The sequence below is a fragment of the Pan troglodytes genome, chromosome 13, assembly GCF_028858775.2.
Source record: "Pan troglodytes isolate AG18354 chromosome 13, NHGRI_mPanTro3-v2.0_pri, whole genome shotgun sequence".
Lineage (NCBI taxonomy): Eukaryota > Metazoa > Chordata > Mammalia > Primates > Hominidae > Pan > Pan troglodytes.
This window is the reverse complement of record NC_072411.2, coordinates 70,572,948-70,594,877: the sequence shown is the minus strand read 5'-3', so window position 1 is coordinate 70,594,877 and position 21,930 is coordinate 70,572,948. Positions and strand designations below refer to the sequence as shown.

Sequence of the window (21,930 nt, the reverse complement as noted above, 5' to 3'; positions counted from 1 at the left end):
GGAGAGACTTACCTGACTCTACCTCCCTATGTCCCTGCCTGGACTCCCTTCCTGTTACCACAAATAAACGCTCTGTGCTCCTCTCTAAGGCAACTTCATTAGACACTAAGTACCGTTCCTGGCATAGAGTCGTCACCCAGTAAATATCCACGGTTTCCTAAATGAAGGTGAACTGAGTCTTAATGGAGAGGCAGGTATTTGTCACAGTAGGGGAAGGGTATCCCAGGTTGGAGCAGGTGGGCAGAACTTGAGCAAAGGCCAAGGGGTGAGAAGAAGCATGGCAGCCCCACCTGACAGCACAAGCCAGAGAGAAATGGATTGTTATAAATTCTCATAAAATTCTTAGGAAAAGAATAAAAACTTGTTCAAGAAGGGAGTCCACACAGAGAAGGCCCTTCTTTGCTTCAGAGGCAATCACAGTGCTACTATAGTGCTATCACTAGTATAATAGCTAACATTTATTATGTGCTTACAAGGTGATATGGTTTGGCTCTGTGTCCCCACCCAAATGTCATCTCAGAATATAATCCCCACATGTTAAGGGAGGGACCTGGTGGGAGACAATTGGTTCATGGGGGCAGTTTCCTGATAGTGAGTGAGTTCTCACGAAAGCTGATAGTTTTAAAGAGAGTGAGGAAGTGGCACTTCCTCACTCTCACTCTCCCCTTCCACCATGTAGGACGTGCCTGCCTTGCTTCACCTTGCCTTCTGCCATGATTGTAAGTTTCCTAAGGCCTCCCAAGCCAAGAGAAACTGTGAGTCAATTAAACCTCCTTTCTTTATAAATTACCTAGTCTCCAGTAATATCTTTATAGCAGTGTGAAAACGGACTAATACATAAGGCACCAGTGCTCTATGTGTTTTGAACAATTCTAATGGCCCCATTTTAAATTCAAGGTACTATTTTGACTCAGGTTAAGTTTCAAGAAATCGAGGCTGAGGAAGCTGGTCAGTGCTAGAGACAGGCAGGTAGAGCTGGCAGTCAGAGCTGTCCTCTTGGCCTAAGATAGAAACCTCCCAGTTCTACCACAAGGACCTCACCCTACTGTTTAGACAAGTAAGGAACCACAGTTTCAAATTACATGCCACTTTAAAAGTCAGAAAGCCAGAAAATCATGTTCTCAACAAGAAGCTTTTCTTTAAAGAAGGAAAAGAGGAAGAAAATAAAACTATGAGCTTTAACTCCTCCAACAAAAATCATCATATCAAATCTGCCAAATAATTATACCTTCAAACATTTGGGGATTTAATAGAAACAAAGCCCCGATAAAAGGCATGGTACTAATGTATACCCAAGAGTATTAAGCAAGCTTAGAATGGTATTATTTGATTAGGTAGGTGAATTCAATTCATTTTGGCAGCCCTTAATACTAATTGAATTGATCAAAATTAATTAGTTTTCTTGAGCTCTGACTATGTGTTTGGCAATATCGTAGGTGCTTTACATGAATCATTTTATTTAATCACTATATTAAATAACAACTTTATCAGGTTTTTAAGGTTATTGCCTTGTTTTATGGATAAGGAAATGAAGGATTGTTTGTTCATCCTAAGGATGATGATAAAATAAAGAGATATTACCATTTATGTATCAAGGGAAGAGATCCTGTTTTCCCATCTAGCAGCAAATACAGAACCCAGCAGATAGTAAATGCTTGACACACACACACACACACACACACACACACACACACACACACACAAACTTATTGAGCCACGTAAGTATTGGAAAGAAACAGAAAGAACAACTTACTGTCATGGAGTAAGAGAAGCTTTTGGGTTTTAATACGCCAAAGATTTAGCCAGGATTCATGTAAATGCTTCATAATTCCAGATAAGACAATATTTTATTTTTAAATCAATCCAGTGGAAATGATGCACATAAGTTCAAGTCTTATTTCAGAACTAGAATCAATAAGAACTGAAATCAGTTCAAGTTGGACACATTTCCCCGACTAAAATGGGAGAGGAAACAGTAGAGCAATACTATCTCAATGAATAATGGAAGGGAAATACGAGTGTCCACTGAAAAGTACATCTAAAGGACAACGTTAGAAGAAATTCTGCATTTGGCTACTTCTGGAGATCTGTTTGGACCTATCAACTAGTGCTACAGGTGCAGTTTTAATCCCTTCCTACCTTCTCATAAAATACTACATAGCCTACATTCCTCATACACTGAGAATTTCTCACTCAGTTTCTATTTTTCTGCAAACCGTATCCCAGGCTTCAGATCACTTAGTGGGACCTGATACAAGCCAAAACCACTCCTACTATTGGGGCCTGCTCCAACCCCTCACCTACTCCTGCTCCACCCCCAGCCACCCACAGAGAAGGAAAGGAGAACTGAGAGAAACTTCCATGACAGATCTGCATGAAAGCTGGGTTCCACTGATAATGAGCACCAAAGGTCCTAAATAAGGCATTTCCAATCTCAGTGACTCCCGGCACCTAGAACAATGATAAACACTGCAAGGCTTAATGGTATATGTGCCAAGGTTGGAATGTCTGGCAGAATCCTACTACAGGATGGTCACTTGTCCCATGGGTATCACTAGATAAACACTGTTCCTTTGAAAAATAAAAATAATATAAATTGTAATATAACCCACTTAGCCTATATACTTCAATAGTAACTCTGTCCCCCAAATCTATCATAAAATTTATTCACAAGAAGCTCTCTACATTGACCAATTCTTAGATTTGTTGATTTCAAATCTGGTTTGCTACCCAACAAGTACTCACTCATTTGCAATATGATGACTCAGCCCTGTCCCCAGGGAAAGCTAGATGCTCCTGTTGCTGTCTGCTAAATTATTGTGCCTGATTCCTCTTTAAACTCTGAGCACCAGAAAACAGTGATTTTATCCTTTTTTTCCCCATAGGTTACTGGGGTACAGGTGGTGTTTGGGTACATGAGTATGTTCTTTTGTGGTGATCTGTGAAATTTTGGTGCCCCAGTCACCCCTTTTTTCTCCATTTGGTCCATGTAACCATCATTGAAAATTCAGCAGTGTCACCTCCTCCAGAAACCCTTTCCTGCCTCCTCCTTCCTCTTCTCAGTCTTCCCTAGGACCATTTGAAAGAATAAACTCAAGCTTTCTCTAATTAGAGTCAGGCCTCTAGTCCCTAGAGATTCACTTCAATCCCTGAAGTCCAGTTAATTGACTCATTCACTGGACATTTTGGGGAGCCTTACAAAGCACCAGACATTGTGCTGAGTGGTGGGGATGAAAAGATAAATAAGACACAGTCCCAGAACTCAAGGTATTGACGGTCAAACAGCAGAGATGGATGCAAACAGCGAACATGGCAAGTCTCCAAGTGCTCTAGTAGAGAACAACTAAAAGCGCAATATGGGCGGCAAGGAGAAAGCAACAAATCTAACTCCAGCCCTTCATAAGTTGGAGGTGGAAAGGAAAGAGAAAGGAGGCTGTCATGAGCAAATAAAAGACCAAACTGCCCCCTTTCCATGTTTGCTCTGCAGGCAGTAAAATAATACATTATTTTCTATTATATAATACATAATATTATATATATATATAAAATATTATATTATTACTGAATTTCTCTAACATTGTGCTTCAGCTGGGTACAAATCCCAGCTCTGCTGCTTAGTAGCTGTGTGGTGTTGGGTCAGGTATTCCACCTCTCTTTACTTCTCTTTATTCGTGGGTGAGAAGAACTTTTAATATCTAACATATTACAAAGGATTGTTATTTAAATGTAAAGGCTCCATCACAGCATCTGAACTGTATAAATACCTCAATAAATACTTCTTTCCCCTCCCTTCTCAGGGTCTAAGTCTCCTGCCAGCATTAATGCCCACTACATCTGCAAGAAAACCTATTATATACTAATATGTAAGCTGAAAATACGCAACTTCATTACAACTGTGGCTAAAGGCATACAGGAGTTAGAGAACTTTGCAGAATTAAGGAATATGGCCAAGACTTGAGCCTCTAATGCCAATTCTGCTGTTAACCTTGGCCTGTGTGTCATGGTGTACCAAGTGTTTAATGCTGTGACATTCCCTCTATCACAGTATATCCTCCATGGAACAGTACACTAGCTTTTCTACACAGTTGAACCCTAACAGCAGTAAACAGCCTCCCTTGTCCACTGCTAGGACATTGTAAATAGGCAATATAAGAAATAGTGCCCAAGTCTACAGTAATTTGCCAGCAGCTCACCTTGCAGTCAATAATAACTGAATTGTAAATTTAAAAATAATTAAAAGAGTATAATTGGATTGTTTGTAACACAAAGGATAAATGCTTGAGGTGATGGATACCCCATTTACTCTGTGATCTGATTATTACATGTGGCATGCCTATGTCAAAATATCTCACATACCCCATAAATACATATACCCATTTATGTACCTACAAAAATTTTAAAAATCAAATAGAATAAAAGTAGTTGGCTGCAATTGCTTTAAGTTTCCTATCATGTGGAGGGCTTATTATGAATTTGGATGTGGGAAGGCCTACAAATAAACCTCACAGACCTACTTCCAACAGTCAATTGGAATCTGCTCAAATCATTCCAACTTGAGAAGTGGCTTGATACCCTGTTACTTAGTCCAAATGCCCATCCTCCACTACCACCATCTTATGCACAAACTCCTTCACCCTTACATTCCTAGGTGTTATATTCAAATATCAGGAGCCATGTGCAATGCGCCAAGTTTTAGGACAAATAGACAAATTAGTAATGGTTGAAGATTCTTTTAATCCTTGCCAGGATGTGGTTACCATGAGCTAATAACTGCAAGGCGAATAGCCAGGAGGAAACCAAACACTCCGGCTCCAAGCAGAAGGCACCTACCCCTATGACAGTGGGAAGTGACTGCAAAGGAGGGAAGAAGGAAGCATGAAAGAGAAGAAGAGCAAGAGAGGGCAAGCCAGACGGGATTCCCAAGAGGAAGTAACAGAGTGCTTCCTTTTCAACAATCTAAAATGTAATTCTCTTGATGGCAAAGTAAGACACAAGGCCCAGAATAACCCATAACTGGAGCCATAAGGAAGGGGCCCTAGAAGGAAACCACTTTGCTTGAGTATTACAATTGATGGCTCCCTGTAAGATATTAAATAACTTTACCAATGCGCAGAATCAATTGTCCCTGTGAGTTCTGCAAGGTCAGAAATTGTTGCTTACTCAACTTTGCAACCACATTTGAAAGGGAACCAAGCACTGAGAGATGCACATTAGACAAACATCCCCTCACTTAATCCCAAATGACTTTATAAATAGTAGCTATTATTCTCCTTTCACAGAAGAAAAATCTGGGGCTTGGCAACATTAAAGGACTTGCTAGGGGTAACAGAGCTTGAGCCAGACCATGAACCAGGTAGATTCGATTCCCACTCTCAAATTTGTTCAAGATCAGTTGCCTCTTGTACTTCTCCTGCACACAGGAGGTAACCAATAAATATTACATTTAAGAGCAAACTCCTGTACCCAGAAGTCACGCTGACCTCCTAAGGCTGATCAGACTGTTCAGGCCCCAGCAGAGGTGGCTTTACTAAAGCCAGCACCACAGAGGACCAGGCTTTGTTCCTCTATCCCTCCTGGTAGAGGCAAGCTGTGTCCTCTTCAGAATCACCTGGGTAAATTTAAAATCTCTGAAGTTCAAAGACATTCACTGTGTATTCTGACATTTCTCATGTGGTGCTTCAAAAGCCCTGGCTTCTGGAGGCACAGTGGGCATCACTCCCTACTGAAGTAGGACACCTTTCTTCATCCACTTCTGTCACATCACTACACAGTAGCAAGCCAAAGGTGCTGAGGCTCTGAACTCGCGTTGGTTTTTCATCTTTTTCTTGTGTGTGAGTAATGCCCAAGTTGATAGTCCTGTGAATCCACATGGATTCCGCCTCCTTAGGGTTCCACAGAATCAGAGCTTCATCCTAAATTGAGAATCTGCTCTCCTTGCATCTTCTTGGATCTCTCCTCCTCAAAATGATCGACATCAGAGCCACCTCTCTTAGGTAGCATGCTTGTGGCTCTGAGGAAGCCATGTGGCCAGGGCATGGCTGTGACAGACTAGTAGCTGTTTGCTGCTGCTCCTGATACCCCAAAGTGAGTAACAACAGAAACCGACGACCTTCAGGCAGCTGACACTCACTACCCCCATACCATGGGCAAGACATCTTTCTAAACACTTTATTTATATATATTAATTCATCTAGTCTTCACAACAACCCTATGAAGCAGACACTATTAATGTGCCCATTTTACGAATCCAGTGGCCAGCAACCCTCCCAAATACCCGAGAGGCTTTTATCAGAGAGAAGACTCCAATGCAGACTCCCAGGCTCCACAGCCCACTGCCTTCACCACCATACTGACCCACTGGTCCTGCTACCAGGCCTGTGGTAAAAGTGTGAATGTCTTCTAATGTGAGCCTAACACGGATTTCATATTTGCTTATATCTGATTTTGTCTGCCAGAAATACTAGGTGAACACAGAAAACTGAACCAGGCTGAACTGAATGGCCTAGGAGTATATATGCACACACGCGTGTGCACGCATGCACACACATTCACACTCTCTTCAAATATGTCCAAGCTACCTTAGTCACACCAGTTATGAGCCACACCCATCTGGTATTGCAACTTTCCCTCTGATTTCAGGTCTTCCAGCACTTCACAATAACTCACTGCCACCCTTCTGACATTGTTACAGACTGAACTGTGTGCCCCCAGAACACATACGTTGAAGCCCTACCTCCCAATGTGACTGCCTTGGGAGATGAGGCTGTTAATAAGGTAATTCAGGTTAAATTAGGTCATAAGGGTAGGACTCTATTCCAATATGATTGGTGTCCTTATAAGAAGAGGAAGACACACCAGGGATATGCACACACGGTGGAAAGGCCAGGGAAAGAAGGCCCTGGAGAAACCAAACTTATGTCACCTGGGACTTTTAGCCTCCAGAACTATGAGAAAATACATTTCTGTTAAGCCACACAGTCTGCGGTATTTTGTTATGACAGTCTGAGCTAACACAGCAACAGCCACTACAAGCAAATGTTAGGTCTATTTCAAGGTCAAGTGCCATATTTATTGTAGTAGCTATGTATTTCTTAACCATTTAATGTGTATAAAACTGCTCCTGTTTTTATTAGGTTCCTAGCTTATTTTCAAAGTGTCACTGATGAAATTTCCGAGTGTTGTGTCCCTAACCCATTCTTCTCACAAACCCTAAGTTATTTTGTTTTGTTGTGCGATTTTGCATGGTGTGGCCATTTTTAGGAATGCAGCATATGTCATATGACAGCACAAGTGACTATACTACTGCCCACAGGTCAATGACCTACAGATCCTGAAGATGAAGCATAAAACATAACCTTTCTACAGCCGTCTTCAGGCACTCTGATGAGGCTGATTCTATTAAAAACATTTCAAGAAGGGCAGGTGCCAAGTACAGACACACATGATGTGTAAGCATTGGTGTGGGCACCTGTATAAAATATGACACTGTATAAGCAGTAAATGATAAAGGATGTATTTCTGGATGGTATGCTTTGAAGTCTTTAACCCTACAATTCTGTATGAACATTATGTAGACTTTTATAAATCCTCTACAATCAAAATCAATTATAAGGATTTGCATGATTCTGCTCTAAATCAGAAACAAATAACTTTTAAAATACATTAAGCAACAACAAGAAATAGTATATAGGTTCAAAAATAACAAACTGGGTTAAATAATAATATGAGGCCTTAATAAATTCAGTTATTCCTCTACATTCTGTCCTCTTTATTACCATCCAATTCCATGTTGAACAAAATTATTGGAAAAAAATATTATTTAAAAAGCCTTTAGAGATTTAGACTTTACATAACAACTGACAACTCAAATGTAGGCAGACCACAGCAGTAGCTAATGTGCAGCCAGCCTGACCAAGGTATGGCCTGTCTTATATTTTTAGCAAAAATCTCTTTTCCTTAATTAGCCAACACACATGCATTAGAGGCCTAGCCATATGCCATCAAGGAATGTGTGAGGCTTGTTCTAAATGGAAAACCTGAGTTCACTGGCCACAGATGGTAGGTCTAGAATAGAACGAGGGGGACAAGGTTTCAAAGGCTTACTCGAGGCAAAAGAGCAGACTGTCCATGGTCCGGTTCATCAATCTTCAGAATTTCTGTAATGAAAGCAATGCTGCCTTGAGGATACTAACAGCTTTGAAGAGTGCCTGGCTAGGCTAAATGAAACTGCACACCATCAAGGCACCACATCCCAGGAATACTGGAGACAGGCACACCAATTACAGAACTATTCACATTTTTCTATTAAATGGCAAAACTCTGAGAAATGGATGACTGTGCCTAGCACTAGGAGACTATATTCTCTTCCTTGAAACTCTGAAAGAACCACAAATAGTATTATAACCCTAAAGCAGGGTTCTGCAAACTATGGCTAGAGGGCCAAATCCAGCCTGCCATCTGTTTTTGTATGGCCCATGGGTTAAGAATAGCTTTTATTTTTTGTAATGTATTTTTTAAAGATAATACTTTACGACACATGAAAATGACATATTCATATTTCAGTATCCATAAATACACTTTTACTGGAACACAGCCATGCACATTTGCATCATCTCTGGCTGCTTTTATGCTGCAGCAGAATTGTAATTGCAACAAAGTCCATATGATCTAAAATATTTATTTCATGGCCATTTATAGGAAAAGTTTGCTGACCTCTGTCCCAAAGCTAAAACTGACCTGAATACAACCCACAGATATAAAACTGTTTAAGGTAATAGTCTTGCACACCAAGACATTCACTGAGCAGTAACTTGGACTATAACAATGTACTTTGAATGACAGAAGTTGTTCTCCAAACCAGGGACTGTTTTGTATTAATGGAAAATAACCACAACTATCACCATAACAGAAACAAAACAGCTCAACCCTGTACTTTTCAAGAACTAGAGACTGTCCACCAATCTTATGATTTTTTCCCCAGACTTATAATCAGCATTTACACATTGCTGATCATGTATCCTAGTACTGAAAAAACAAAGATGCCATTTCTCTAGAAGATAATAGTTTCTTATTCCCCCCTTCAAAAACTGCATTCATTATGAGGAGAATTTTGACAGTAAATTTTGTAATTGATGCTCATGTCATGGTCTGATAGAGAAAATAATCAAAATTGAATTTTCTCTCTGGCAAAACTTTGTCCATCACCAGAGTACGGAATATATGGAAATGGTTCACAAATATTCAGGGTTTTTTTTTTTTTTTGCAAGTAGGTGGCTGTTTATGAAAACATGTTGAACATATTCCCCATACTATTTCCTCAGATAGACTGATCTGAAATAAAGGAATATGAGAGACTCAACTGCTTGTTTCCTATATGACCTCACTTCCCTTCCCCTGTCATCAATTATTAGGCTCCACTTTCCATGAAGGTCTCAAGATAGCACTGATAATTTATAAACAGCTGTAAAAACTGCTATTTAGATTCAAGGTGACCAGGTTAGTAGCATGAAGGCAATTGGTTAACCCATTCATTTTTCAATGATGAATTAGCTCGCGTTCAATGGAATCACAAACTAAGAAAAATCACAGGGCTTCTTTGCAGAAATAATCACAGTTTCGAAAGGGTCCCAGGTTTTGATGAGTCTGCTGCCACTATACAGAAGCATACAAATATGGCAGCATTGGGGGAAAGTTTTAATCAGTATCAATTCTAAAATGGAATTCCTAAAGAAAAGGGAATCTTAAGCTGTCATCTTACTCAACAAACTCCGTAACTTCAGCAGCATAGGGAGTAAGCTCCAATTCAAATCACTGAGTAGATTTTCAGATTACATATGGGAGATTCATCTTTCCAATCTTTGAGACTGCTTAAATAAAAGCCCTGTATTATATTTCCTCCCAGACCTGTGCTATGAAATGTACTGCACGATACTCAAAAATGATGAGCACAGGCAGGGTCCAAATGAAAGGAATGCCATTTATTCTGACATCTTATCTCTGCTTCTTCCTGTTACATCCAGCAAATATTTTTAATATCTTATATATTTTATATTATCCTGAGTGATAAAAACCCACCACTTGGATGCAATTGTCAGAGAAGGATGATACAGCTTCCCCAGCCCAAAGGCATAATCCCAATTGGCACCTGCTTCCATTCGGAACCAGTTGCTTCTAAAATGTCTCACATGACATCTCATTTTTATAAATTCTTCATTTTCTCTTGAAATTCTCTATTTCAGTTGCCAATAAGAATCTGAATGCTTCTGGAAGAAGTATTCATCAAAACTGACATGACTGTGAATGACTGACTTCAAGCAAGAGAAAAAAAACATGTCAATGTATTAGCATTTTACTCGCTAAACAGCTTCTACTCATTCCATCTGCATGTAATGTGTGTGCCAGAAATTGGACATGCCTGCAGATGCTTACAAGCACAGTTTGGCTTGCATACTGGTGCTATTCCACACTGCTGAAAGATGAAATACAATTATCCTGAAGGAATTCTATATTTTGAAAAATAGGAACTTATATAATAGAAAAATTATATAGATTCTTTAGATTTTGACCCTCAGGCAATGAGCTCCAAATTTGTGTTCTCATTTTCTAATTTCACCTTTTAGTATTTCTGAACAGCAACTGTCTTTCTTCTTAACCAGGGATGTGTGTCATAAGCACTTGGGGCATTTTTTTCCATGATATACATGTTCAGACTCCACCTGAGTCATCATCCTGACACCCTGGGATGGGGCTCGGGCACGTGTATTTTGAAAACATCACTAGGTGATTGCGAAATGCATCCTTAGTTAAGAACAACTATTCTAGATTTTTTTTTTATATAGGTAAGTAAGTATGACACACACATTTGCATACACAGACCACTATAATTCTACTTTATCCCTCATGGTGTTCTCTAAATGCTCTCCTTTGCCATCCCATTCTTTCCTCTGAATTTCTGTCTTTAAAATTGTCATGGAGCTTTCCATAGTCAGGTAATTTTCCTAGACAAATTTTATGCTAAGGCAGTATACATTAGGCACTCATTTATAAGGGCAAAGTGACAAATGAGATCAGCAACTCTTTCCAAAACAATGCCATTTTAACACACAGTCATAACAAATTATTTATTTGGCAGAGTCCTGTTGAGAAATGAAAGCACAAGATGTGACCCTGTGGTCTTCAAGCAACACAGAATTGGAATTGAAATAGATAGGCAAGTTAAGTAACCACATAAGGCAGCATGTGATTCAGGGTTAAATTCCTAGTACTCTAAGGATGCAGGGGTAGCTGTGCTCACTCCAGCCCCAATAGTCAGGCCACACTTCAGAGAGGGCCTGGGATTTGAAGAATGGTGAGGGGATAAATGGGTAAGGCAGAGGAAGTTCCTGGCCTGGAACACCATACACAAGGCAGGAAGGAAGAAGGCACAGACAGTAAAAACACAACCCTCTAGAAGGAAGATGTCATTTGGGTGACTGACATTAAACAAGCAAAAGACAGATTCTAGTTATCAGGCTCAGGGACCTAATATTTATCCTATAGTTGCCTTAAAATCATCAGAGTTTTAAAGTGTCACAACATGGGGATAGTAGTATTTTAGAAAAATAATTTGGGATTTTTGGTAGCAAACAAAATGTCTATGTGTATGCAAGATAAAAAAAATAAGGAGACATATGAAAGCATATTGGGCTATAATGGCGAATTTACAAAGAATTAATAGAACTCAGTGGCTGATTGACTTGAGTTTCCAGCCTATGACAAAACGGAAGCATAAAAACAATAGGAAAAATAAAGTCAGGAGTGGAAGCAAATTAGAACTGCCAGTTGGAGCTGGCAGAACGATGCCTTAGAAGAAACATCTGCACTGTACACATGGTTTTGGAAGAAGCTGGTGAGAGGAAATGATTTTAACACACAGAATGGAAGGTAGGGTAAGGAAAATATGAGATTGAAGACTAAATCTGGAGTGTCATTAACACATTAAAGACCACACAGCAAACACAGAATAAATGATGCAAACAAAAGACCTTGGAAAGGCAGGAGAATCTAGTGGCAACTCAGAAACCAAGGAAGAAGAGAGTTTCAAAACAAAACTTCATCAATACTATATCATACAACAGAAAGATGAAAGGCCACTGACACTGACCCAATTCTAATCCCAGCAAACCCCCCGTGCACCCCAACCTACAGTGGATCTTTTTCCTTTAATCTTTACTGACTATCCATATCAATCCTACAACACACATGTCTGGTTATTTTCTTTTTTTGAGATGGAGTCTTGCTCTGTCGCCCAGGCTGGAGTGCAGTGGTGCAATCTTGGCTCACTGCAAGCTCCACCTCCCGGGTTCACGTCATTCTCCTGCCTCAGCCTCCCGAGTAGCTGGGACTACAGGGGCCCGCCACCACATCTGGCTGATTTTTTGTATTTTTAGTAGAGACGGGGTTTCACCATTTTAGCCAGGATGGTCTCGATCTCCTGACCTTGTGATCCACCCACCTCGGCCTCCCAAAGTGCTGGGATTACAGGTGTGAGCCACTGCGCCTGGCCCCATATCTGGTTATTTTCTAATATCTATCTTTGACCTACACATACTCAGATATTATGTCTTATTTCCATAACACTATTACAAGTTTCTTGAGGGAAGAAATGATGTTATTTTATGCACCATCTCTTCCCCATCATTGTGCCTCCACATTGCCATACCACTAGCAACCATTTAGAAGCATTTTTAATTGATTATAACTATGACTGTCTTATTTATTGTGCTATGCACATAATGACCTGTTGAATTCATGGAGAAGAGATAGACACTGCTCTAATGTTAGTACTTGCTACACAAAGTGTGATCTATAGACCAATGGCACCAGCATCACGTGGAAACTTGTTAAAAATGCTGCCATCCCAGACTAAGTACATCAGATTCTGCATTTTAACAAGATCCCCAGGTGACTGACGCTTATCTTAAAATCTCAAATACAATAGTATTTGAGAGAAACTGGAGTAGACTCAGCATAGTAGGGGCTGGCACCAAGTTACCAAAGAAGTTAGTCAGAGGAGGGAGAGATGGCACATGACTTTCAGCATGTAGACATGTGCTGAGACCCAACTTCACCCTTGCTCAGACTCGTGGCTCAAAGCCAGAGCCCAGGCCCTTTGGATATATGGCAGGGCCAAGCTGGGAAGCAACTGTGGCTTTTGACCAGGAGCCCAGATACATAAATCCTTCTCCCATAAACTGCCAGTAAGTTCATTTATTGAGAGGGCTTTGCTGATTGTATCCACCAGGTTGGAGATACAGGAAGGCCACTGTCTCCTGCCTGCCCCTGGGAACTGAATGTCTCAATATAAAACCCGACTGTACATTTGTTCAATTCTGAGATAGGAGAAAAACCGCCCTATGGTGGGAGGCGAGACATGTTTGCAGCAATGCTGCCTTGTTATTCTTTACTCCACTGAGATGTTTGGGTGGAGAGAAACATAAATCTGGCTTACGTGCATGTCCAGTCATAGTACCTTCCCTTGAACTTAATTCTAACATAGATTCTTTTGCTCACATGTTTTTTGCTGACCTTCTCCTTATTATCACCCTGCTCTCCTACTACATTCCTTTTTACTGAAATCATGAAAATAATAATCAATAAAAACTGAGGGAACTCAGAGGCTGGTGCCGGTGCAGGTCCTTGGTGTGCTGAGTGCTGGTCCCCTGGGCCCACTGTTGTTTCTCTATACTTTGTGTCTTATTTCTTTTCTCAGTCTTGAGAGACTCTAGTCCCACCCGACTAGAAATACCCACAGGTGTGGAGGGGAAGGTCACCCCTTCACACTGAAATACTTTTTTCACATAATTGAAAGCCAAAGCTGAAAATGCAGCTCCAACCCCAAAGAGAAAGGGCCTGCAACTAAGAGAGTTACACCGAAAGCACTATTGTTTAAATGACCAGATGTCAGGAAAAAGCTCCCGAAAGAAGAAATTGAGTAACTGTTAGAAGACATAGGAACAGTTACACCCAAAAGATGAAGACCACATAGGGTAATGACTCTCCAGGCACATCTTCCCTTTCTTGGGGATGTTCTCAATGTTTCAATGTATTTTTCTCTGGTTTTCCTATAGGTAAGTGCATGAAGTATCACTACTTCAAAATATCACTGTGCTGGAAGAGCTCTCTGTGGGTCCTTTAATATATTTAACAGCTTTATTGATATATAATTTATACACTATATAAAGTTCACATTTCAGAGATGGAAGAGACTTCAATTCCATCCCCCAACTTCAAGCAATGCTTCATTAAACTCACCCAGAAATATAATATAGCCATTTCTTAAATCTCCAGGAATACAGAAGATTGTCACGACCCTCTGATAATATATCCTAATATCTCAGTTTTTATTAGTAGGAAGAACCTAAGTTGCCTTTGCCTTTATTAAAATTCAAACTATCCACATCTATATAAGTAACGACTTTTAATGCTGTATTTCAAAGATGACAGATTAAAAAGACCATTGTAGATCCTTTTATAATATGCTTACTTTGTAGAAACTCCATTAAGAAGTGAACTTTATTTACTGTATCCAAAGTGGAAGTCACAAATTCTTACAAACTACTGTTTCCTGTGTTTTTCCTGAACTATTTTCCCACCAGATTGCAGCTTTTTAAGGGCTGCTGAAGCCTGCACAGATCTGTTATTCTTCACCTCAGGGTTGGCATGAGTACTTAGGCCTTTTCTTTCAAAAAGAAAAACAGCAACTTACATGCTCTCACAGAACCTTGTCAGCGTGCTTGGCTTCTCCTGATTGCGTCTTTGTCGAAACCAGCGCTGAATGCTTCGAACATCCCAGTCCAGTTGCTTGGAGAGGCCTTCCAATCTCTTTTCATCAGGATGCTATGAAACAAGGTACCAGAAAAATAATTTTCAATCCATTTTCATTTTCACTATAAACAGATCTGCCCTTGTCTATATCTGAGAGGTTGTTTTCCCCCTATTGTTTACTATCTGCTACTGAGATTTCTATATTTACCTCTGAGGACCGAGGCCTTCCACTAGCAGCATGAACAAAAATAACCACTAGGACAAAAGAAGTTACTCATGAAACAACATTTAGAAACATGAATCTTGCTCTAATGCTTGCACTTCTCCTCATCAGCAATGTGCTTCCTGAAGGGCAACAAAGATTCAATGGAACATCCAACAAGCTGAGTCAGCCTCATCAGCCTTCAAAGGAAGGGAGTCCATTGAAGGTAAATTTGCAAAGATGTATCATTCAAATATCTCACTTTCTCAACAACAACAACAACAACAACAAAAAATGCTACCCAATGATCACATATCAGGATAATGTAGTAGAGACAAAAAGCATGGAAAAAAATCCCAAAGTGCCTCATTTAAGCCTAAGGTACCATTTTTATCAAACACAGTTTATCTTTCTTCCCCTTCTCATATCCTTTGTCCCCATTTTTCACACATTCCTCTTCTATTCGTTTTCTTGGTCATCCCTTTTTAACTGTATCCCACATCAAGTCTTTTACTAAGACGATGCATTACTTGAAAAAAGTACACTTGGTGAAGTGGCAAGAGATGGCCCTGAAATGATAGGCACTTGTTCAATTCCTCACTCCACTGACCTCTCTGAGCCTCAGTTTCCTCATCTGTAAAAAAGAAAAGGTTGTTTACCAACCTAAATTATACTGCAACAAGAACCAAATGTGAAACTGTATGTACAACTCAGTAAATGTTAATTTTCCTCTTTCCCATCTGATATGGTTTGGCTATGTCCCCACCCAAATCTCATCTTGAATTCCCACGGGACCCAGGGGGGGAGGTACTAAATCATGGGGGCAGATCTTTCCTGTGCTGTTCTCATGATTGTGAATAAGTCTCACAAGATCTGATGGTTTTAAAAAGGGGAATTTCCCTGCACAAGTTCTCTTTTGTCTGCCACCATATGGGACATGCCTTTCACCTTCTGCCATGATTGTGAAGTCTCACCAGCCATGTGGAACTATAAGTCCAATACATTTCCTTCTTGTTGTAAATTGTCCACTCTCAGGTTTGTCTTTATCAGCAGTGTGAAAATGGACTAATACACTATCCCTCCCCTCTATTCAATGTGTTAGAGAATGTCTAGCCAACAATCACATGAGGGTGATCTACTACCCAACAAAACTAAGCCACGCGAGCTCCATTCCTTTATTATATCTTTGCTTAATACTAACTATGTTTATTTAATCTTTCTTTGATTTGATACTAATGCTTTAATGTAAGTGATCAGGAAAAATAGGGGTAAGGAGAAGGCACAATGACCAAACTTCAAGTAATAAGGGTGAAATTTATATATAAATATATATATATATAAAAATATAAATATATATATATATATATAAATATATATAAAATACCTTTCTAAAAGCAGCTCAAGCAGCTCAAGGGGTCAGTGCTATGGACTGAATGCTGCGCTCTCCAAAATTTGTATGTTGAAACCCACATGCCCATTGTGATGGTATTAGAAGCTGAAGCCTTTGAGAGGTAATGAGATCATGAGGGTGAAACTCTCGGATTAGATTAGAAGTTATTAGAAGAGACACTAGAGAGCTTGCCCATACTTGCATGCTCTCTGTCTCTCTCAATCTGTTCCATGTGAGGTTACAAGAGAAGATGGCCATGTGCCAACCAGGAAGAGGACCTTCACCAAGAGGTCAGCCACATTTGCATGCTGATCTCAGAATTCCAGCCTCCAGAACTGTGAGAAATAAATATTTGTTGTTTAAGCCACCCAGTTGATAGTATTCTGTTACAGCAGTCAGAACTGACTAGAACAGACACACACCCAGAAAACACAGCAAATCACTTTAGGGTACAAAATGTGCTGACCTTGTGCCTATAAATGTTATTTACCAACTTTGGTGTTTTTTGGGTTTTTTTTTTTTTTTTGTAGTAGTAATGACACCATCTACACTCACCTTTGATGTCTCTCTTAATCAAAAATACGGGAAGGAGAAAAATCATTGCCTACAATATACTTTGGCTACACCATTATCCTAATGGAATTCATTTTTAATTTCAATTCATTTTCTTAGTTTATTAATAAAGAAAAAATTCATATGGTGCAAAAATTTAAAATTATCCAAAGTTTCACCTTCCAACTTTGTTCTGGCTCTTTCAATCCCTATTCTCCCCTTGTTGTCAGATAACCACAGTTATTATTAAATCAGTTTCTTATCAGATAACCATAGTTATTATTAAATCAGTTTCTTTTTTTTTTTTTTTTGACAGTCTTGCTCTGTCGCCCAGGCTGGAGTGCAGTGGTGCAATCTCTGCTCACTGCAAGCTCCACCTCCTGGGTTCACAGCATTCTCCTGCCTCAGCATCCACAGTAGCTGGGACTACAGGCGCCAGCCACCACACCCTGCTAATTTTTTGTATTTTTAGTAGAGACGGGGTTTCACCATGTTAGCCAGGATGGTCTCGATCTCCTGACCTTGTGATCCACCCACCTCGGCCTCCCAAAGTGCTGGGATTACAGGCGTGAGCCACCGCGCCCAGCCTAAATCAGTTTCTTTCCAATATTTATGCAAATATAAGCAAACTTGAATATATATTATATCGCCCCTTGTCACAAAAATAGTTGCATACTACAGACATTTTTCTGGGCTTTGAGTTTTTTACCTTACAATGTATATTTCAATATTTCCTTTTCACTATACATAGAACACCCTTATTCTTTTGTAGAGCTGTAAAGATATACCATAATTTACTTATCCATTCTGCTATTAATGGACATTTTGCAGCTTCTGAGCTTGTTCTATAAACAATGCTACAATAAATAACCTTACCTGGGCCATTTTATACATGTTTCTCTCTAAGTTCCTGAAAGTGAAAGTTGTAGATCGAAGGGGTCTATGCATTTGTAATATAATTTTGATATTGAAAAGTTATTCTTACTAGTGATTTTACCAATTTATACTCACAAGCAAGAGCGCCCATTTTCCAAAGCCTCTTCAATAGACTATGATATCAGACGTTTCCATTTTTTCCAGTCTAATACATAAAACAGGATCTCAGATTCAATTTCCTTTTTATGAGAGAAGCATTTTATCATGTGTTTCAAAAATCAACTGTATTTCCATTTTTTTTATGAAGAGTATATTCATATCTACTGCCTATTTTTTCATGATTCCTTGGTATTCTCCTTGTTGATTTGTAAGGCATCTTCATTTGTTAGGGTGATTAAACCCTTCTCTGTACCAAAAGCTGCATACTTTTTTCCAGCATGTCATTTGCATTTTAGAATTTGCTTATGATTTTTTTTGCTTGTTTTACTTCCAGAAATTTGATAAAAATATATTTGAATTAATCAGTCTTTACTGTTATAGTTTCTACATTTGGAGTCATAATTAGCAAAGCCTCCCTCATTCCCAGTGTTCAAAAGATTCTCCCAGGTTTCCTTTTAATAAATGTAGGGTTTTGATTTTTATATTCAAATCTTTAGTACATTTGGAATACATATTGGTATTGAGTATGAGGAATGAATCTAACTTTATTTGTTTCCAGATGGCTACTCATATACCATCCATCTTTTCCATCAAAAATCCAAATCTTTTCTTCCATTGGTCTATTTATTAATGCGCCAGTACCAGTACTATACAGTTAGTTTTCTCAGAAATCTTTATACTTTTTCTAAATGAATTTCAGAATTAGCTTATCTATTTTCAAAATAAACAAATGGTCACAGAAGGAACCCTGTTAGTATTTTCAAGAAGATCATACTATTTCATTAAGATCATAACATAGGGTGAATTAACATCTTTATTTAATTTGTCTTTTGTGTCCTTCAAGAGTGCTTGAAAACTTTCCTCATCCAGGTCTTGCACATACCTTGCTATGTTTATTCCTAGCTATATTATTCTTTTAGGTTTCTACTGAGAATAAGGTACTTTCTTAATCTTTTATTATTTATTTTATTTTTTGAGATAGGGTTTAACTCTCTTGCCCAGGCTGGGTACAGTGGCGTCATCACGGCTCACTGCAGCCAGGATCTCTCCATGCTCAGGTGATCCTCCCACCTTAGCCTTCCAGGTAGCTGGAACTACAGGTGTGCACCAACATGCCTTTTTTTTTTTTTTTTTTTTTTTTTTTTTTGTAGAGACAAGGTTTCACCATGTTGCCTGGGCTGGTCTCAAACTCCTGGGCTCAAGCGGTCTTCCCACCTCAGCCTCCTAAAGTGCTGAGATTACAGGTGTGAACCACCATGCCCAGCCTCTTAGATCTTTTAATGCTTATTGTTTGCTTTTATATATGTAAGCTATTGGTTTCTGGTTATTAATTTTGTACTAAAATTTTATATCTGTGGTAGTTTTTCACAAGATTCCCTTCATTTTTCAGGTACATAATAATATAATAGCATATTACTGAAATGTAGGCTCCATAAACAAAATAAAATTTTAGTATCCTTTTTCACTGACTCCTAGATTATAGCAAGACTCAATAAATACTTCTTTATGTATGAATAATTCTTCACAATAGCAATAGTTTTGTCACCTACTTTCCAATTTTTATGACTTTATTTTCTTTCTCTTGCTAGTTCAATGTAAAATTTGGCATAATATAAAATATAGATGTAGAAAGTAAGGGGCAAGGTTTGGGACTATGATACAAATACATCTATCATGTAGCAGAAACCACCTATCCCCACTCAGACAATTTATTTTAATCAAAAAGATGTCAGGTTTCAGCATCCATGGAGTGTGATGTATTTTTCTCATTAGATCTACTCATAAAATGAATTATATAGATTTTTATATCCAATTATAAATAATTCTTTTAATGTGTTACTAGGTTCAGTTCACTAATTTTTTATTTAGGATTTCTTTATCAATATTAACAACAAAATTTGGTCTCTAGTCTTGCTTTTGTTTTTTATTGAAATTTTTGTCAGGCATTGATGTTAACGTCTTATTGTTACATTAAAAGAGAGCTGGATGGGTTTCTTAATTTTCTATGCTTTGATACAGTTTAAGAGAATTATCTCCTGTTAAGAGTATGTTAGAATTTTTTATGAGATGACATATTGATTTGCTTGACTATAGTAACCATGTCACCATGTGTAAATATACTGAAACATTGTATGGTACATCTTAAATATTCACAATAAACAAGGAGAGAGAGCACATATAATTTTTGATATTATAGGTATGAATTTAGGCCTTCATACCTTTAAAATGCTAATCACCTGGGCAAAGAAAAAAATATATACCTACATGTTCAATAAATACTTTGGGTTAATGAAAAACAAAATCTTTTGTGAGAGCATCTGAGCCTGGTACTTTTTTGCAGTTTAGTTCTTTTAATTTGATCTTTACATACACACACACACACACACACACACACACACACACACACACACACACAGAGTCAATTATACTTTCCTAGAATAAATTTTTTAGTCAAGTTTTTCTATTACATCTGCCCCACTCTCTTAATTTTCCTGTTTCTGTGGTTATTGATCATAATGTTTATTTGTGCTTGCTTTTTTTTTCTTAGTCAATTTAGCTGCCTTTGGTAAAACAAAAATAAATAAATGTAGGATTTGGGGATTCATTTTTTTATATAAGTTAAAATTATAGTTATAGTTTTGCTAACTCATTGATTTTAGCTTATCATTATTACTTTCTTCCTTCTGCTTATCTCCATTCATTTTGTTGTTCTTATTCTAATGTTTAACCAAATGGCTATTTTTTTCATATCTGTATGAGTTTTCAATGAGCACTTTTGCAGCATAGCACACAAAGGTAGTACTTTCATTACCAATGTTTTCTAAATATTCTGAAATTTCAGTTTTACCCAAGAGTTAATAAGACAGTATTTATACATTTTCAGGAGGAAGAGGTTTTGTTTTCTGATTTTTCTGTTTTCTAATTTCTAGTATTAAATCATGCCTAATTTTTAAAAATTATAGTTTTTTAACATCATACAGCATCAATTTTTGTAAGTATTTAATAGCTACTTGAAAAGAAAGTACAGTCTCTACATTCAGAATATAGGATTATAAATGTACCCCCTTAGATCTTCCTAATTATGCTCCTTAGAATTTCTATATTCTATTTTATATTTTCTCACTGACTCTATCACACCTCAGAGGTAAATCAGAATTTCTTTCTATTGTGTTTCCATTTTTTCTTCAATTCCTGTTTATGAATATACAGACACACTAATATTTAATACATATATGATTCATAACTATTTTATCTTCATCATGAATTGTATCCTCTGACAATAAAAAGCCAATTCTTCCTTTCATTTAATGCTTTTAGAAATCCTACTTTGTTATTTATATGTGCCTGTATACCTTCACCTATGCTCTTATTTTCAACATTTATTACTACTTTGTCTTAAGGTGCTCCTCATATACTTTTTTCATGACTGCATTGTTTTTCTATGGCTGCTGTAACAAAGTTCCCTGAACAACAGAAGTGTATAGTCTCATGGTTCTGGAGGCTGTTAAGTCCCAGATGAAGGTGTTGAATGGTTTGCTCCTTCTGAAGGATGTGAGGGAAAAATCTGTACCAGGCCTCTCTCCTTGGCTTGCAGATGGCTGTCTTTTCCCTGTGTTTCTTCACAGCATCTTCCCTCATGCCTATCTCTGTGTCCAATTGTCCCGTTTGTATATGGACACCCGGCATATTGGATTAGGACCCACCATAATAATCCCATTTTAACTAATTTACCTTTGTAAAGATCCTATCTCCAAATAAGGTTACATTCTGAGGTACTAGGGATCAAGACTTCAATGTATACATTTTGGGGAGGAAAATAATTCGACCCATACCAATAACCAAAGCCTGAATTAGTTTTTATTAGATGAATTAAGTCCATTTATGTGTATTAATATGATTATAAGTTTGTTTATTCTTTCTAATTATGTTCTACTTTCCATTTTGA

At 38.3% G+C, this 21,930-nt stretch overlaps 1 protein-coding gene across 2 annotated transcripts in view; it reads right to left on the bottom strand.

The window, feature by feature from the left end:
* Positions 1 to 21,930, bottom strand: part of CERS6 (ceramide synthase 6) — a 324,715-nt gene that overhangs the window by 200,237 nt on the left and 102,548 nt on the right. For both annotated transcript variants that reach the window (XM_001154789.7, XM_016949972.4), the window contains exon 3: positions 14,747 to 14,877. In XM_001154789.7, coding sequence (XP_001154789.1) covers positions 14,747 to 14,877 — 131 coding nt within the window. The remainder of the gene's footprint in view (positions 1 to 14,746; positions 14,878 to 21,930) is intronic.